This window comes from Sorghum bicolor, chromosome 3, assembly GCF_000003195.3.
Source record: "Sorghum bicolor cultivar BTx623 chromosome 3, Sorghum_bicolor_NCBIv3, whole genome shotgun sequence".
Classification (NCBI taxonomy): Eukaryota; Viridiplantae; Streptophyta; class Magnoliopsida; order Poales; family Poaceae; genus Sorghum; species Sorghum bicolor.
In genome coordinates this window covers 57,607,155-57,622,730 of record NC_012872.2, presented here as the reverse complement: position 1 = coordinate 57,622,730, position 15,576 = coordinate 57,607,155, and the positions used below count along the sequence as shown (strand labels likewise).

The following is a 15,576-nucleotide window of genomic DNA, read 5'->3' as shown; positions in this document are numbered from 1 at the left end:
GTTGAAAATGCAAATGATAATTTATTTGGAACAACTGAAATGAACAGTCTTTAGAAATCAATTGTACAAGGGCTAAAGTAAGATGATTGTTCAATAATATATCCATAACTCAAACACAGAGAGGATGAGAATTGGGAACTACTGATACATACGTTGAGTAAAAACTCAGAACCCTTGATTATCTAGGAACTGAACAGGTATGTTCTAAATTTCATATCGAATGTCTTTTGTTTCGTCACAGCTTCAGTTATGCACGTAAAGGTTGTCCAAGTCATGCTACCACAGATAAGTTCAGCTGAACTCGCAACATTGTTAAGTGTGAGTATTCAGCTGTTAAAAGACGTGTCTGACATAATACTTTACCCAGTGTTGAGCCCAAAATAATACAAGAATAATAATCACATGTGCACAGGTCAATGGAAATTGAAATGTGAGGTCTCATGCCCAGTTGATCAGAAACTACACTGGTTAGCATTGCTCCTGTCAGTAGTGTATTACAGGCAGATATCATATTACTGCTAAACTACATTATGAATGTTTCTACTTGGATGGAGCTATGGCCAGGAGACTTCTCTATACCCCTGCTTCCCATCTGCTCTCTTATTTCCTGTACATCATCCCACTGACCACCTTCAGCATGTAAATTTGAGATCAGCACATGTGCCCCCACATCATTAGGAGCTAACTTAGTTATGTGTTGCCCAATTCTCCTCGCTAAATCAATTTCGTGATGAAACCTACAAGCTGAAAGAAGTGATCCCCAAATTACAGGATTAGGCTCTATTGGCATATTCTTGATGAACTCAAATGCTTCTTCTAGTAGTCCAGCTCTACTTAGGAGGTCTACTATGCAACCATAGTGTTCGATATCAGGGGCAATTGTAAAGCTCGACATGGAATAGAAGTGCTGGAGCCCCTCATTAACCATTCCTACATGAGCACAAGCACCAAGAACTGCCTTAAAAGTAATGCCATCAGGTTTGGGGTGTCCAAGTTTTAGCATTTGGTTAAAGAGTTGGACTGCTTCTTTCCCATGTCCATTGCTTGAAAACCCTCCAATCATAGAATTCCATGTGATGGTTTGCTTATGCTGCATTTTACTAAATATTTCAGTAGCAATGTCGATGCAGCCACATTTTGCATACATGTCGACTAGGGCACTTTCAAGGCATACATCTTTTCTCACATTCTTATCTTCTATATAAGAGTGAATCTCCCTACCTTAATCAAGTGCCCCAAGCTGTGAACATGCAGAGAGTAGACTAACCAGTGCCATTTCACTTGCTACAACTTCTGCACTCTTCATCTCTTCAAAAAATTCGAAGGCTGCTGTAAATTGACGCCCATGCACATAACCACAAACCATAGTTGTCCATGAAACAACATCCCTTTGTTTCATAGTCTGGAAAGCCACGTTGGCTGCTACCATATCGCCACATTTGGCATATGTGTTAATCAAAGAATTTGTAAGAAGGGTGCCACAATGGATCCCATGATTTTTTATGTAATTGTGGACATCCCTCGCTTGCTGGAGATCACCAAGCTGAGCACATGCTGATAAGACACTTGCAAGTGTTACTGCATCTGGAGTTAAGCCGGTTGATATCATCTCCTGAAACACTGTTAGTGCTTCTTTATGCCTCTGATTTTGCACGAATCCGTCAATCAGTATGTTCCATGATTTAGTGCTTCTCACAGGCATAGTCCTAAATACTTGCAGAGCATCAGACATGCATCCACATTTCGCATACATGCTAATGGCTGAATTTCCTATATCCGCATCAGGCTCAATGCCATATTCACTAAGCTGACCATACACCCACCGGCCTTTGTCAACAGTCTGTGTGTGCCCACAAGCAGAAAGCAGGCTAATAACCGTGACTTTGTTAGGACTAATCCCGTCTGCCTGCATCTCAGCAAGAAACCTCAAAGCATCATCCCACATACCACATTGAGCAAAAGCTGAGATCATCGACGTCCAAGACACCACATCCCTCTCGTGCATTTCCACAAAAACCTTCCTTGCATCTTCGGCGCTTCTGAAAGTGCCATATAGATTAACAAGACCTGACATGACAAACAGATCCGACGCACACCCAATCTTCCGAACCATGGCATGGACTGCGTCTCCAGTAGCTCGCCACTGCCAGTTGGCAAAAGCAGCGCTCGCAGACACAGCTGCAGCCATGGTGTAACTGTCAGGGGAGACCCCTCTCCAAAGCATGGCCCTGAACGTCGCAAGCGCGTCCGAAGGCGCGCCGTGGTTGGTGTACCCTCTGATCATGCAGTTCCAGACGGCCGCGTTTGGTTGGGATATTCCGTCGAACACCATGCGAGCGTAGCGCATGTCGTCACCCAGCGCGGGTGACGCGAGGAGCGCGACGAGCCGGCCCGCCACGGCGGAGTCGGGAGCGAGGTGGGCGCGAACGAGGCGGGCGTGGAGCTCCGCCAGGTGGGCCCGCGAGGAGCAGGCATCGAGGTGAGTGAGGAGTGGGTGGCGCTGGGGGCAGGCATGGCGTGCGTTGGGGCGGAAGTAGAGGTAACGCATGGCCGCATACCACCACCGTACTGCCTCAAACAGAACTGTGGTAAGGGCCGTCTCAACAATTTCGCGCTTATGCAAGCAAGACAAAGGCCCTGTAATCTTATGTTTCAATATGACGATCGATAATTAGATCAAGCCATATGCCTATATTCCTAATTTCCTATAATTGATAAATGAACTCTAGTAATCATATATCATAGTTCTGATGGCCGAAAGGATAAGTGGATCATAGTCATAGAGACGACAAACAAAACATGCAAGATTCAGTTGAGAGAAAATAGAGAATATCGATCGCTATACAGACGGGCCGTCACCACGACCACGAAGAAAGTCATATTCAGCGATTGTGAAACGAAGAGTCGTGACAAGAGCTCATGCTAGAATAGAATATATTGTTTTCTGCCTTGCTTGGATCAGAATCTAGCATAGCACATAGACATGCACGACAAGCAAAGGGTCGTATGCCTGTATGGCTGTATGGCCTGAATACCCGTACTACATAAGGGTATACCCATGGGCCCCTAGCTCTATGGGCCCCCGGTCGTCGCACTGCCTGCACCCCCCTATGCGACGGGCCTAGATGTGGTAACAGGTGGGAGAGGGAAGACAAATCATGTGTTAAATATACTCCATGTAGAATTTGTCGCATGCCTCTCGGAGATCCAAATGGCCATCGACCTGGGCATTGGTAACCTCATACTGGAAACAGACTCTCAGCTTGCAATGTGAGCGATCAACTCTACTGACTAAGGATGCAAGTGGGGCGGCAGTGGCTAACCCGCTCCACGCCTACCAAGCCGCAAAGACTTCATGGGCTAATGTGGCGAGGCCCACAGCAGCCGCATGATAGTATGCGGCAAGACGCGGGTTCAGATAGCCCATTTATTAGCACATCCACACACACACAAGCAAACACACGTGGTGGCTTAGGTTTTATCTCCAACCGTCTGGGCTTCACAGTGCGTCTTTGCGACTTTGGTCTGGTCTCGCGTCGCCACATATCTTCCATGGCGAGCCTGCGCGCACTGCCTCCACCAGCGAGGCTGCCACTTGCCGCCTCCGCTGTGAGCCCGTCGCACGCCGCCTCCATCGTGAGCTCGGCCGCATGCCGCCCTACACCTTCCTCATTGCGTGTCGTGTTGCGCCTCCTCCACTAGGGAGCCAACGACAGTGGTGCCATGGCCAGCAAGCTCGGTTGCACACCGCGCCTCTTCGTCAATACGGAGGTTGCATGTCGTCCCTCTTCATCAACACGTTGAACTCCCTGCTCAGTTCTCATGTTCGCTATGGCGACGCTCACTTCTCCCACATCAGCATGTCCAACATTGGGTGGGAGCAAGGATGACAGTGGCGTGGTTTCAGGTCGGATATTCGTGGGTTTGGATTTGGAAATGATCTTTTACCTACGGTTTTTGGGTTCGGGGCCCCGAAATCTATCAGGTTCGGTTTCGGGTTTGATTTTTCATCCGTGGATATCCAATGGATATCGGAAATAAATCATTAGAATTAAATTTCATATTTTATAGTATGCTAATATAATTTGCTTACTTAGATTATTAAATTTATTCTAAGCTAATTCATAAAAATATTTATTTTTATTGCCTCTTGTTTATATATGTAAATATGTGTATATATATCATGTATATGTGTATAGAAAGTCTTTATTGTTATTACTATGTTGCCATAGAAAGCGGGTTTTGAATATCTATTCGGGTTTCATGTATCCGCGGGTTTGGTTTTGGGGATGGATTATCACCCAAATCGTTGTTCGGTGCGATTTCGGGTTTTGATTTCGGATTTTGAGTTTGGATGTACAGAGACTTCACCTGATCCCAATCCGCTCCGTTGCCATCCTTAGGTGGGAGAAGTGAGCGTCGCCATGGCGAACACGAGCACTGAGCAGGGAGTTCCATGTGTTGACGAAGAGGGACGGCACACGACCTCCGCATTGACGAAGAGGCGCGGCATGTAGACGAGCTCGCTGGCGGAGGTGGCGCATGGCAGCACTGTTGCCGGCTCCCTAGTGGATGAGGCGCAACGTAGCACGCAATGGGGAAGGTGCAGGGCGGCGTGCGGCTAGGCTCACGATGGAGGCGGCGTGCAGCCGGGCTCACAACAGAGGCGGCGTGTAGCCGAGCTCACATGTGGAGGCGGTGCGCGTGGGCTCGCCATGGAAGATATGCGACGGTGCATGACCAGACCAAAGTCGCAAGACACACTGTGAGCCTGGGCGGTTGGAGATGCAACCTAAGCCACCACGTGTGTCTGCTTGTGTGTGTATGTGAATATGCTAATAAGTGGGCTAGTTGAACCCACGTCTTGCCGCATACTATTATGCGGCCCATGAAGTCTTTGTGGCTTGACGGACGTGGAGCGAGTTAGCCACTGCCGCCCCATTTGCATCTTTAGTCGAAGGGGAAGGAGTTAAGTTTTTTTCCTGAGAATATTCGTGTAATTGTCGCTTATGATTAGTTAGAGTTTGAGTAATGAATATCCGAGTTTTTTTTAAAAAAAGGTAGTCATTCTCTATTGCTGATTTCTCGCTAGTTAAAATTGAGAATAAAATAAAGAAAAGCCATTGAAGAGTGAAAAAGATGTAGAAAAAGAACTCTAAATGATGATCTAGAAAGTATATTTTAAAGTGATCTCAAAGATGCCGTTTTTATTTAATTGACAGTGAGCAACTTACCATTTAATGTTTAGGATAATACTGGTTAAGATCTGATTGCATATTTATCCTCTCTTTAATCTGTCTTGAAGTCTTATAGACACTTGAATAAAGTATTTATGATCGACGGAGGAAACACTGCCACAACTCACAAGTATGAACATCCAGCGGGGGAGGAATCCAAATGGTAAAGCCGGCGAGTAAATTCCATCACGATCACTGCATATGCGACAATGATATCGACACGATAGAAAGGTACCGCGGAGAAGAGACCAAGACCATCACAAGGAGGATGCACCAACCTGCTACGGCTCCTGGAATGGTGCTAACCTGCTACGGCTCCTGGAATGGTGCTGTGTATTCGGTGACCAGGCAAGCCATGCATGCTATCACGCACTCAACACGTGACGTGACATAAGTTCCCAAGTGGCCACGCAACATTGTTAACTTGCGCCCCTGGCAGCTTGAAGAGCCGCTTGACACGTCCACGTGTTTCAGCCATTGCCCATTACTAGTGTCCTTGGATCCAAACGATGATTACAATTGGCTCACAGCATGGGCCCGAAAGGAACAGAAGAAAATTTGTCCCGGCCTTACACCATCCCAAAAGTCACAAGTCACAAAGATCTCACGTTTTTAGAATCTGGAAAAAGACAGCAGGTTACCTAAGAGCAAATACAATAATTAGTTTATAGTCAAGTTAATCACTACGTTTTTTTTTGTTGATGTGCAAGATAGAAAGAAGAAGAGAAAAGAGAGCTTAGCTCTCAAACCAATCTCAAAAAGCGTTTTATGGCTCAGTTTTCAAAACATTTATATTCTGAAAATAGTGTAGAAGAGTTTCATCCTCATGAAACTATCTATACTCTCATCATATCTCTCTTCATCAGTATAGTGTCATGTCAGCATATTTAATGTATATAAAACTTCCATGAAACCTTCATTGAGAGTGGCCTCATGCATCCAACAAGCTAGGCATGGAAACATAGACAGTAGTGAATCTCAATAGAGATATATATGAGGAGTAAGGGCATCCTCAATGTCAATTTGCAAATAGCTAGCTAAATAAAGCTTAGAAATATTGAAAAAACAAACACTGTACTAGAGAGTAATGTGAGGTATGAGAGAGTTGCTTACAGAATATCGTATTAGATTAGCTATTTGGTCGTTGTTAGCTATTTAATCTCTTCTTGATAGCCAATAGAATTCTTTCTCTACTAACTATTTGGGAACCATTGGGGCACCCTAATAGGAAAGAGAATGGAAAGGTATAGTAATAAAATAATTTTGTAGTCAAATAAAAGACTAACTATTGTATAATTTGACTCTTATAACTTGATTTATAGCCAAACATTTGTCTTTATTATTGAGGCTGGTTTAATTTCTAAAATTTTTCAAAATTCTTCGTCACATCAAATATTTAGACACATGTATAGAGCATTAAATATAGTTAAAACAAAAACTAATTATACAGTTTGACTGTAATTTACGAGACAAATCTTTTGAGCCTAGCTAATTCATGATCGAACAATAATTATCAAATACAAACAGAAATATTATATAGTAATTAAAGCCAAAAAAATTTCCGGGAACTAAACAATGCCTGATCTTGCTAAATTGTTTCAGAGTCTTCAATCAAAAAGAAATTGTTTCTGAGTCCTATGGAGAGTGAACAGAGCTTCAAAGTTCACGGCTGCAACGCCACCACCTGCTCTGAGATGTATCACTTCACTTGCCATTGGTACTGTTTCAGCTCTCAAAAGCTCCATCAATTTCATCATAGTCCTTCGGGCTGATCAACCATCACCATAAATCGTACTTATATTAAAGAAAGAGCATCAAGATCGCATCTTTCGCTAAATTCTTGAAAACAGCTGCCGTGCTGTATTTTAGGAGTAGAGAGCTCAAGTGGAGCGCAACCATCCAGCATCCACATCCACCACTGGTCATAGACGTGCAGGGGAAATATCAATATCCCAAGGAAGTCGTTGCAACCACCCATGGCGTCCGCCGCCGCAGACCCGCTCCTCCCCGGCGAGGCCAGCGGCCGCCGCCGCCTCGGGTTCCTGCCCTCAAGCATCCGCCTCAACACATCCGTGTGGTCCGAGCTGGGCGGCGCGGTGGGCGACCTGGGCACCTACATCCCGATCGTGCTCGCGCTGTCGCTGGCGTCGCACCTGGACCTCGGCACGACGCTCATCTTCACGGCGCTCTACAACTTCGCCACGGGCCTGCTCTTCGGCATCCCGATGCCCGTGCAGCCCATGAAGTCGATCGCCGCCGTCGCGCTCTCCTCCGCGCACCTCACCGTCCCGCAGATCATGGCCGCGGGGCTCGCGGTCGCCGCCATCCTGCTGTTCCTCGGCGCCACGGGCCTCATGACGTGCATCTACCGCCTCCTCCCGCTCCCCGTCGTGCGCGGCGTCCAGCTCTCGCAGGGCCTCTCCTTCGCCTTCACCGCCGTCAAGTACGTCCGCTACGTCCAGGACTTCTCGCGCTCCTCCTCCGCCTCCACCGCCGCGGCGCGCCCGCTCCTCGGCCTCGACGGCCTGGTCCTCGCGCTCGCCGCGCTGCTCTTCATCATCCTCGCCACGGGCTCCGGCGACGACGAGGACGTCGTCGCAGTCGACGACGGCACGGTGGTCCGTCGCCGCCGCCGCTCCTGCAGCCGCGTCCCGGCGGCGCTCATCGTGTTCGCGCTCGGGCTCGTGCTCTGCTTCGTGCGTGACCCGTCGATTCTGCGAGGCCTTCGCTTCGGGCCGTCGCCTCTGCGGTTCGTCGGGATCACCTGGGACGATTTCAAGATCGGGTTCTGGGAAGGTGCCGTGCCGCAGCTTCCCCTGTCCGTGCTCAACTCGGTCATTGCGGTGTGCAAGCTCTCGTCGGATCTGTTCCCGGAACGGGCCGAGCTTTCCCCGGCGCGGGTGTCGGTGAGCGTCGGCCTCATGAATTTCGTCGGCTGCTGGTTCGGCGCCATGCCGTGCTGCCACGGCGCGGGCGGGCTGGCGGGGCAGTACCGGTTCGGCGGCCGGAGCGGCGCGTCCGTGGTGTTCCTGGCCATCGGCAAGCTGGCGCTGGGGCTCGTGTTCGGGAACTCGTTCGTGACGATCCTCGGGCAGTTCCCAATCGGGATACTGGGCGTCATGCTGCTCTTCTCCGGTATCGAGCTCGCCATGGCGTCGCGCGACATGGATACCAAGGAGGAGTCCTTCGTCATGCTTATCTGCGCCGGCGTCTCGCTCACGGGCTCCAGCGCCGCGCTGGGTTTCATCTCCGGGATTGTTTTGTACCTGCTGCTTCGCCTCAGGGACGTGGATTGCCGAGCACTGGTCGGCCGTTGGGGCTCCGGCCGGCGGCAAACCGGGAACAAAGCTGGAGGCGACCAAGATGCTTGATCAAAATCACTTTCACAGGCAATATTTGTATGTACATATACAGAAAAGATATTATCTTAGATGAAAACAATATATTGTAAGAGCAACTTCAATAGTCTTTATAAAATCTACTCTCTAAATCATCATTTACAGAGTAATTTGAGTAAGAATCATTGGAGGTTTTTTAACTAAAATCTGTAATAAATTAGAAAAGATATAAAAAGTCTTTTGATATGCTCTTAGCTGTATATTGTAAAAATATCAATATCTTTTCTATATTCAAGATGTCGCTGAATGGTATTTTTTCACTAAAAATCTCTATTCTCATAAATTAGAAAATATATAAAATATCTCTTGAAATGCTCTTAGGAGTATATTGTGAAAATATCCATATCTTCTCTCTTTATAAAAGGCCACAAACCGTGAATGCGACAGGCAGGCTATCGCGATTGCATGACATACCGGTCAAACTTTCCTCTGTGGTCATGGGCCATGGGCCATGGCCCTCGAAGTACTTGAGTGTCATCTCAGTCTACAATAAGGTCTCCAACTCCATTCGATGTGAGGCTCGCCATGTGATGTTAAAAGATTGAAAAAAGGTCTACGATACTTCTCTCGATCTTGATTTCACTAAAATCATGTAAATCACCTCTCTAAATTTTTAGAACCATTTGTTTTACCTCCTTCTCCAGTTATAAGCAGTTTTCAAAGATGATTTTATCTTTTATTATTTATTTATTATTTCGATAAAATCTTTGAAAAAAATATAGTAAATCACAAAAGAATCATAAATAAAAATCTATTTTTGTTGGACTTTGCATGAGAAGATCTAAACTGTAAACATATAATAGGCATGCCTTAATATAGATCTTTTTTGTAACTTTAGATAAATATTTCTATATTTAATTCATACCTGCAATTTTTATGGTCCAATTATGGTAAATTTTTTATAGTAGGCTAATTATTATATGCTTAAATTATAGTAAAAATTTTATACTCATTAAATCATATATAATACAATTATAGATTTATAAATACTTTTTAACAAGTATACAACTAAATAACTCAGTTATAAAACTTTTAATACAATTCAAGAATACAATAATTAACCTATCATAATTTTTTTCCACGATTAGACCATTGAACTAATGTACACTTTTTCTTGAAGATTTCATTGTGCATCCCGAGAAGTTTTGTGTTGGACACAAACGCCATCACTACTGCCTCTCCCTTGTGCTCCGACTCTCCAAGCATATAGTATCATGCCAGTTTCAATGGAAGGTTTTATCTTCTAATTTTCAAGACATGAAACTTAATATAAAACGGTCTCTTCGAGTGTATAGTTTCATCAGCATAGTTTTATGTGTTATTTTTAGCTTTTTGTGGTCCCACTTATGTCTCTCACACGCACGAGATGAAATGATCTAAAGATTCTCAGCAGGGATTTCATAAGATTTTTAACATTTTGGAAACAATGCTCACTCATTTCGTCTCCATAAAACATTTTTCTTCACTCTTTTCTTTGATACATGTAAAAGCTCTATTTTGGTGATGTGTCAATCTATTTAATATATATATAACTTCTATAAAATATATATGGAGACTGGCCTTAGGGAAATGAGTTTACCAAATCGCGTTAACATATAGTTTCTTTAAGTCTTGTTTAATTTGTGAAAAATTTTGATTTTGGCTACTGTAGCCCTTTTGTTTGTATTTGATAATTATTGTCTAATCAAGAACTAACTATGCTTAAAAGATTTGTCTCACAAATTGTAGATAAACTGTAAATTAATTTTTGTTTTCGTCTATATTTAATGTTCGATACATGCGTCCAAAGATTCGATGTGACGGAAAATCTTAAAAATTTTAGAACTAAGAGTCTGTTTGGTACAGCTCAAAACAGCTTCATGGGCAATTTTTTTTGCCAAACACTTATTTCTAAAACAACTTTATGGATGAATCTATTTTTGTTCTCCTCTCATAAAGAAATGAGTTGGGATGAACTAAAAAAAGTAGTTTAATTTAGCTCTCATCCCCTATTTCTCTTCCTCGTCTATACATAAAGTAGTTGTTAAAACTATTTTATCAAACACTTTTTTTCTGAAAAAAGCTTCCCTTGGAGAGGCCGATACCTCGATGCCGATGAGGCGGTGGTCTTCCACGCGGATGATCCGGTTGCTCTCGCAACGCAGACTTTTTTTTTTTTTTTGCATCATTGTCCATCGTGGGGTGGCCAAGATGCTTGATGAAGCGGGTGTTTATATTTTTATGACTGTTTCACGAATTCCACAGTAAAGTAACTTTATAAAAAATAGAGTTTTTAAAATATTATTTTGATACTTTTATAACTCCACCATTTTTTTGAGCAAAGTTACGTGGAGCTAAAAGTATTTAGCTAAAAAGGTGAAGTGAGACTTAAAAACGTGGAGTGAACCAATTTCAAACATCCCTGAAGATCATAATTTTTTTTTGAGAATTAAACAGTACAACATAGACGTCCAAATACGTAGGCACACTCACTTCTACGAACACACATACGCTAAGCCTATCGCTATGAGCACCTCTGAAAGATTAAACCAGTAGATTTCGAGATTCAGAAAGTCACCACAGACACATCGTTGTTGATAGAGACGTCGCCTACCACTAAATTCAGAAAAATACGAGCACCTATGTCAAGTCGAGGACTTGAACTAGGGTGGACAAGTTCCACCACAAGAAACCAAACCACACCTTCAACACAACAATTTGGCACGCAATAGTTATAAAAATATTATTTTATAGTCCCTTGATTTTAAGTTACATGTTCTGAGTGGCGGAGCCAAATTTTAACCTAGATGGTCCCTTGATTGTAAATATAGTTTAGATTAGAGTAGTACTCTACCAATAATTAAAGCAATTAGCTCTAAAATATGCAAGAAACAAACTAATAGGTAATACAAAACGTACAAAATATTATAACGTTGCTTTAACCTTGCGATTCTTGATGGCTTGGAAGCGGTTGATGATGTCTTTGTCTTCACTTGTAGAAACAAGCATAAAATTTACACTATCCATAGAGATAGAATGAGAGGCAAAAAAAAAAGCGAGTAGATGCCAAGATGTCTCCAGCCTTTGACTAGTACGAAGGCCTTTAAGAATTAAGACTTTGTTGCGATGGCCATCCAAGATTAGGCCTACAGAGATAGCCTATGGGATTTCCTGCCAGCAATAGATGCTGGATCTAGGGACAGGAGTGGGCTTGGGCCTAGAGCCTCTAGGGTCGTGACCCAAGTCATGGCCGAGGAACCCTCACTAATTTTGGCCCAAAAGATGAAGCCCATGTCCACCGATAGACCTACTATCAAACATTGCCACTTTGGCTCAATCACGTTGCCCCCCCTGCTCTCCCGTAAGGAAGCTGCTCTCGTATCAAAATCCTACTAGAACTAGGCACGTCTAGAAGCCATATCTAGATCGATTGATTCTCTGTCTAAAGGGGCTTTCAAGTTGACCACTTGCTGGGCGAACAAAAACCATGTTGTCATGTAGCAGTACATACACAATGCTACCTTTTGGAGACATCAATAGTATAAACCACTTGGGGTTCTGTACATTTACACGAGGGTCAATCCATCAGTCAACACAGCATTGTTATCGTTTTACATTGAAGCACAATACTTGTTACCGGCGGGTCTGCTCATCATGTCCTGCTTCCACTGAGAATGTATGTCTCTGGCGATGTTGAGGGCGTCCGCCGAGGCGCCGAGCAGCCCCCTCTGCGAGAACCCGACGGTGTACAGCCCGTTCTTCCCTTTCCAGCCGTTGGGGAATGGAATTCTCGGCATCCCTTCTCTCGTGAACACGTCACCTCCATCCTGCAAAGTATGGTTCTTTTTATAAATAATAATAATAATAATAATAATAATAATGCTCAGGAGCAACGCCGTAAATATAATTGAAGTATATCCGCTGGACCCAAAGTGAACAAGTGAAGTGTACTATATCCAAACAAAGTCTCGAGTCCGTATACCCGCCGCCGTCGTCGTCACCCTCGTGATGAGGGAGGACGCCGGCCGGCGCCGAGGCAGGCGACTGGGCCCTTGGTCCTGTGCACGCGCCCATACCCCCCGGGGTGAGTCACTGACTCGATCACTTGGCGGGAGGGACACTTCGGGAGGGAGAAAGCAACGCGCGGGGCACTGGCTGCCCCTGCGCGCCCGGCATACACGAGAAGGGCAACGGGGCAGGATGGCCGGAACAGGGGGTGAAGTGAACGGCGCATGAGCGCGGCCAGGCCAGGCCCCCAGCAAACACCTCGCCGAACAACGACACAACACAAGCGAGGAGTCCTTTTCCGTCACTCATCACTTCTAGTTCTTCCCTCCCCTCGCGTGTCGTTGCCGCACAGCAGCAGTAGTACTAGTACTAGGAAGGAAGGAAGGAAGGTGAAGACTGAAGAGATGGAGGGGGAATTTTACCTTGAGCCAGGACGGCACGTTGCTCCTGTATCCCGTGGCCTGTATTATTGCGTCGAACTGCTCCTCCTTGCCGTCCGCGAACCTGACCCCGCGCTGGGTCACCTCCTTCACTGCTCCCACTACCTGGCGATCCATCCATCATCATCATCATCATGTGTTTCGCATCAGCAAAGGACAACGAAGCATTTGCATTTTTCATCAGACTCTCAGAAATGTGTGTGTGTGAGTGAGCCTTAACTCCGGGCTGCCATGGCAGAAGAGGCCCACGGCTCCCTCCCCCCAGCCCGGGCGGCTCAAATTCTCATGGTGTTTGACCGGTCATCATCATGTGTAAAATTCTGCGTCTGCGTGGTGCGCTGCTTTGCTCCTTTGGTGAAAGCAAAGGCAGGCTGGGCTGGCACTAGCCAGTAGCCACTAGCACACTACTAACCTTAATTTTGCCGGTTTTGATGTGGGCTAGCGTCCCGACGTCCAGCACAGGGGTTCTGCCGGTGAGGTTCTTCAGCTCGATGGGCCCCGTCTTGGGACGCCTCAGCCCGAGCTTGCCCGTGTCGCCCAGCGCCAGCCGCGCCGCCGCCAGCAGGATCCGGTCCACCACCTGCACGGGGAGCAGCTTCAGCAGCGCCATGGCGATGCCGAACGTCGACACACCCAGCATCTCCCTCGGCAGCACATGAACCTGCAATGCGCGAGTTGAGTGGGTGAGTGCTGAGAACGACATGGGACGACAAGACAGAGACATCCCAAAACACCGTACTACTAGAGGCCGTCTAATTATGCTTAGCGTCGCCAAATATGACCATGCACGATGAAGCAGCATGCGGCCCAAACAAGATCGCAAGTGCGACGCGCACAATAAAACACAGCAACAATCATGCATCCAAGGGGGAAAGTGCTCGAGCAGGATGGCACAAAACTCGCAGCTAGCACTTGTACTTTGGCTGTCCAAAGCAAAGACAAGGAACGGAGAGTATATAGTAGAAAAGAAAAGGACGGGTCCCAAGCAAATGAGTAGCAATAAGTCCGCCGCTCTAGTAGGAGTAAGCACGGCCAAAAGTTTAGTAGTAGTTAGTTATTTACCGTGTTGCGCACCACCATCGAGGGCGTGGCGCCATGCCGGCACAAATCCAGGCTGACCTCCATGCCGGAGTTGCCGCACCCGACCACCAGCACCTTCTTCCCGGCGAACTCCTCCCCGGACTTGTAGTCGCACGTGTGCAGGACGCGGCCCGCGAACCTCTCCGGCGCCCCCGGCAGGTCCGGCGTCCGCGGCACCGCGTTCTCCCCCGTGGCCACCACCAGCCACCGCGCCAGGAGGAGCAGCTCGCCGCCGCTCCCCTCGCCCTCGCCCGCCACGCGCACCGCCCACGCCCCGGCGCCCGCGTCGAACGCGGCCTCCTCGACGCGGCACCCGAACCGCGGCGCCACGCCCGCCGCCGCGGCGTACGACTCCAGGTAGGCCACGAACTGGTCCTTGGACGGGTACGCCGGGTAACCCGGCGGGAACGGGAGCAGCGGCAGCTCGCAGAAGCGCTTGGGGAGGTGGAGCGTCAGGCGGTCGTAGGTGCGGTGCCGCCACGTGGACGCCAGCGAGTCCGACATCTCCAGCACCGTGGCCGGCACCCCGCGCGCCGCCAGGCACGCCGCCGCGGCAAGGCCCGACGGGCCCGCGCCGACGATGACCGCGCCGGGGACCCACGCCGCGCGCGCGCGGCCTTGTTCTTCTTCTTGCTGCCGCGCCATGTCGTCGTCCATGTCCATCGCGCGCGCCGCCCTTGCTTGGACTTTGGAGCTAGCGAGCCTGCTGCTGGCCGGACGCCGGACGGCCGGTGCGTGCGTGTGTGTGTGTGGCTGCGGTTTTTTTTTACCGTGCGATGACAAGTGCTCTTGGGGTTTGGTTTTACTGTGGAAGGGGTTTTATAGGGGTTTGGGTGTAGAGCACGTACTACTACGTAGTAAGAGTAGGAGTACTGCGCTACGCTTCAACGCCTTGCGGACTTTGCACAGCGCGCAGACGGAACGCAGTGCTCTCCTGCTCCTCCCTCCCGACGTCGTTGTGCTAGCTGCTTGTAGTAGTGGTACTAGTAGTACTATTGGAAGGGAGTTTGTTTTTTCAATACACTCCGGTGTCCTGAGAAAGCTTTAATTTTTAGAATTTATTTATGTTTGTCTCGCTCCGGTGTCCTCCGAAAGATTTAATTCTTAGAATTTATGTTTGTCTATTTTTTAAAATTTGATAAATTTTATAGAAAAAATATCAATATATATAACATAAAATAAGTATTTTATAAAAATATATTATATAATAAACCTAATGATACTAATTTGATACTATAAATCTTAACGTTTTTTCTATAAGTTTGGTCTAGATTTTAAAATTTTGATTTAAAATAACTTTAGGAATTAAATCTTTCAGGGACAGATGGGCTATTTGTTAGTGGAAGTGGAAGTGGAATGGAGCCGTGTGACGCGCGTTCATGGGTTTTGGATTTGGAAAACGAAAGATGAGTGAGTGTATGTTGCAATGCTGGT

General features: G+C 46.8%; 3 protein-coding genes across 3 annotated transcripts; 1 reads left to right on the top strand and 2 right to left on the bottom strand.

The window, feature by feature from the left end:
- On the bottom strand, window positions 370–2,682 carry LOC8054952 (pentatricopeptide repeat-containing protein At1g08070, chloroplastic). Its single transcript, XM_021455849.1, has one exon. It carries the CDS (start codon window positions 2,546–2,548, stop codon window positions 1,223–1,225), a length of 1,326 nt encoding a protein of 441 aa, XP_021311524.1. The 5' UTR covers window positions 2,549–2,682; the 3' UTR covers window positions 370–1,222.
- LOC8058232 (molybdate transporter 2) lies at window positions 6,965–8,745 on the top strand. The gene has a single exon (XM_021455112.1). The coding sequence runs from the start codon at window positions 7,214–7,216 to the stop codon at window positions 8,606–8,608; it is 1,395 nt and encodes a 464-aa protein (XP_021310787.1). The 5' UTR covers window positions 6,965–7,213; the 3' UTR covers window positions 8,609–8,745.
- Window positions 12,086–15,152, bottom strand: LOC8054951 (probable indole-3-pyruvate monooxygenase YUCCA1). The gene is made up of 4 exons (XM_002455999.2): window positions 14,125–15,152; window positions 13,475–13,723; window positions 13,045–13,167; window positions 12,086–12,441 (listed from the first exon to the last, which is right to left on the bottom strand). Exons 1-4 carry the CDS (start codon window positions 14,803–14,805, stop codon window positions 12,226–12,228), a joined length of 1,269 nt encoding a protein of 422 aa, XP_002456044.2. The 5' UTR covers window positions 14,806–15,152; the 3' UTR covers window positions 12,086–12,225.

What these genes read in the sequence shown, in the direction of transcription:
- LOC8054952 (XM_021455849.1), bottom strand. Translation starts at nt 2,548, where the DNA reads ATGCGTTACCTCTACTTCCGCCCCAACGCACGCCATGCCTGCCCCCAG.
- LOC8058232 (XM_021455112.1), top strand. Translation starts at nt 7,214, where the DNA reads ATGGCGTCCGCCGCCGCAGACCCGCTCCTCCCCGGCGAGGCCAGCGGC.
- LOC8054951 (XM_002455999.2), bottom strand. Translation starts at nt 14,805, where the DNA reads ATGGACATGGACGACGACATGGCGCGGCAGCAAGAAGAAGAACAAGGC. An exon ending in TCAAAACCGGCAAAATTAAG is followed by an intron (nt 13,168 to 13,474) that starts GTTAGTAGTGTG and finishes ATGGATCGCCAG; the next exon opens with GTAGTGGGAGCAGTGAAGGA. An exon ending in ACGTGCCGTCCTGGCTCAAG is followed by an intron (nt 12,442 to 13,044) that starts GTAAAATTCCCC and finishes CATACTTTGCAG; the next exon opens with GATGGAGGTGACGTGTTCAC.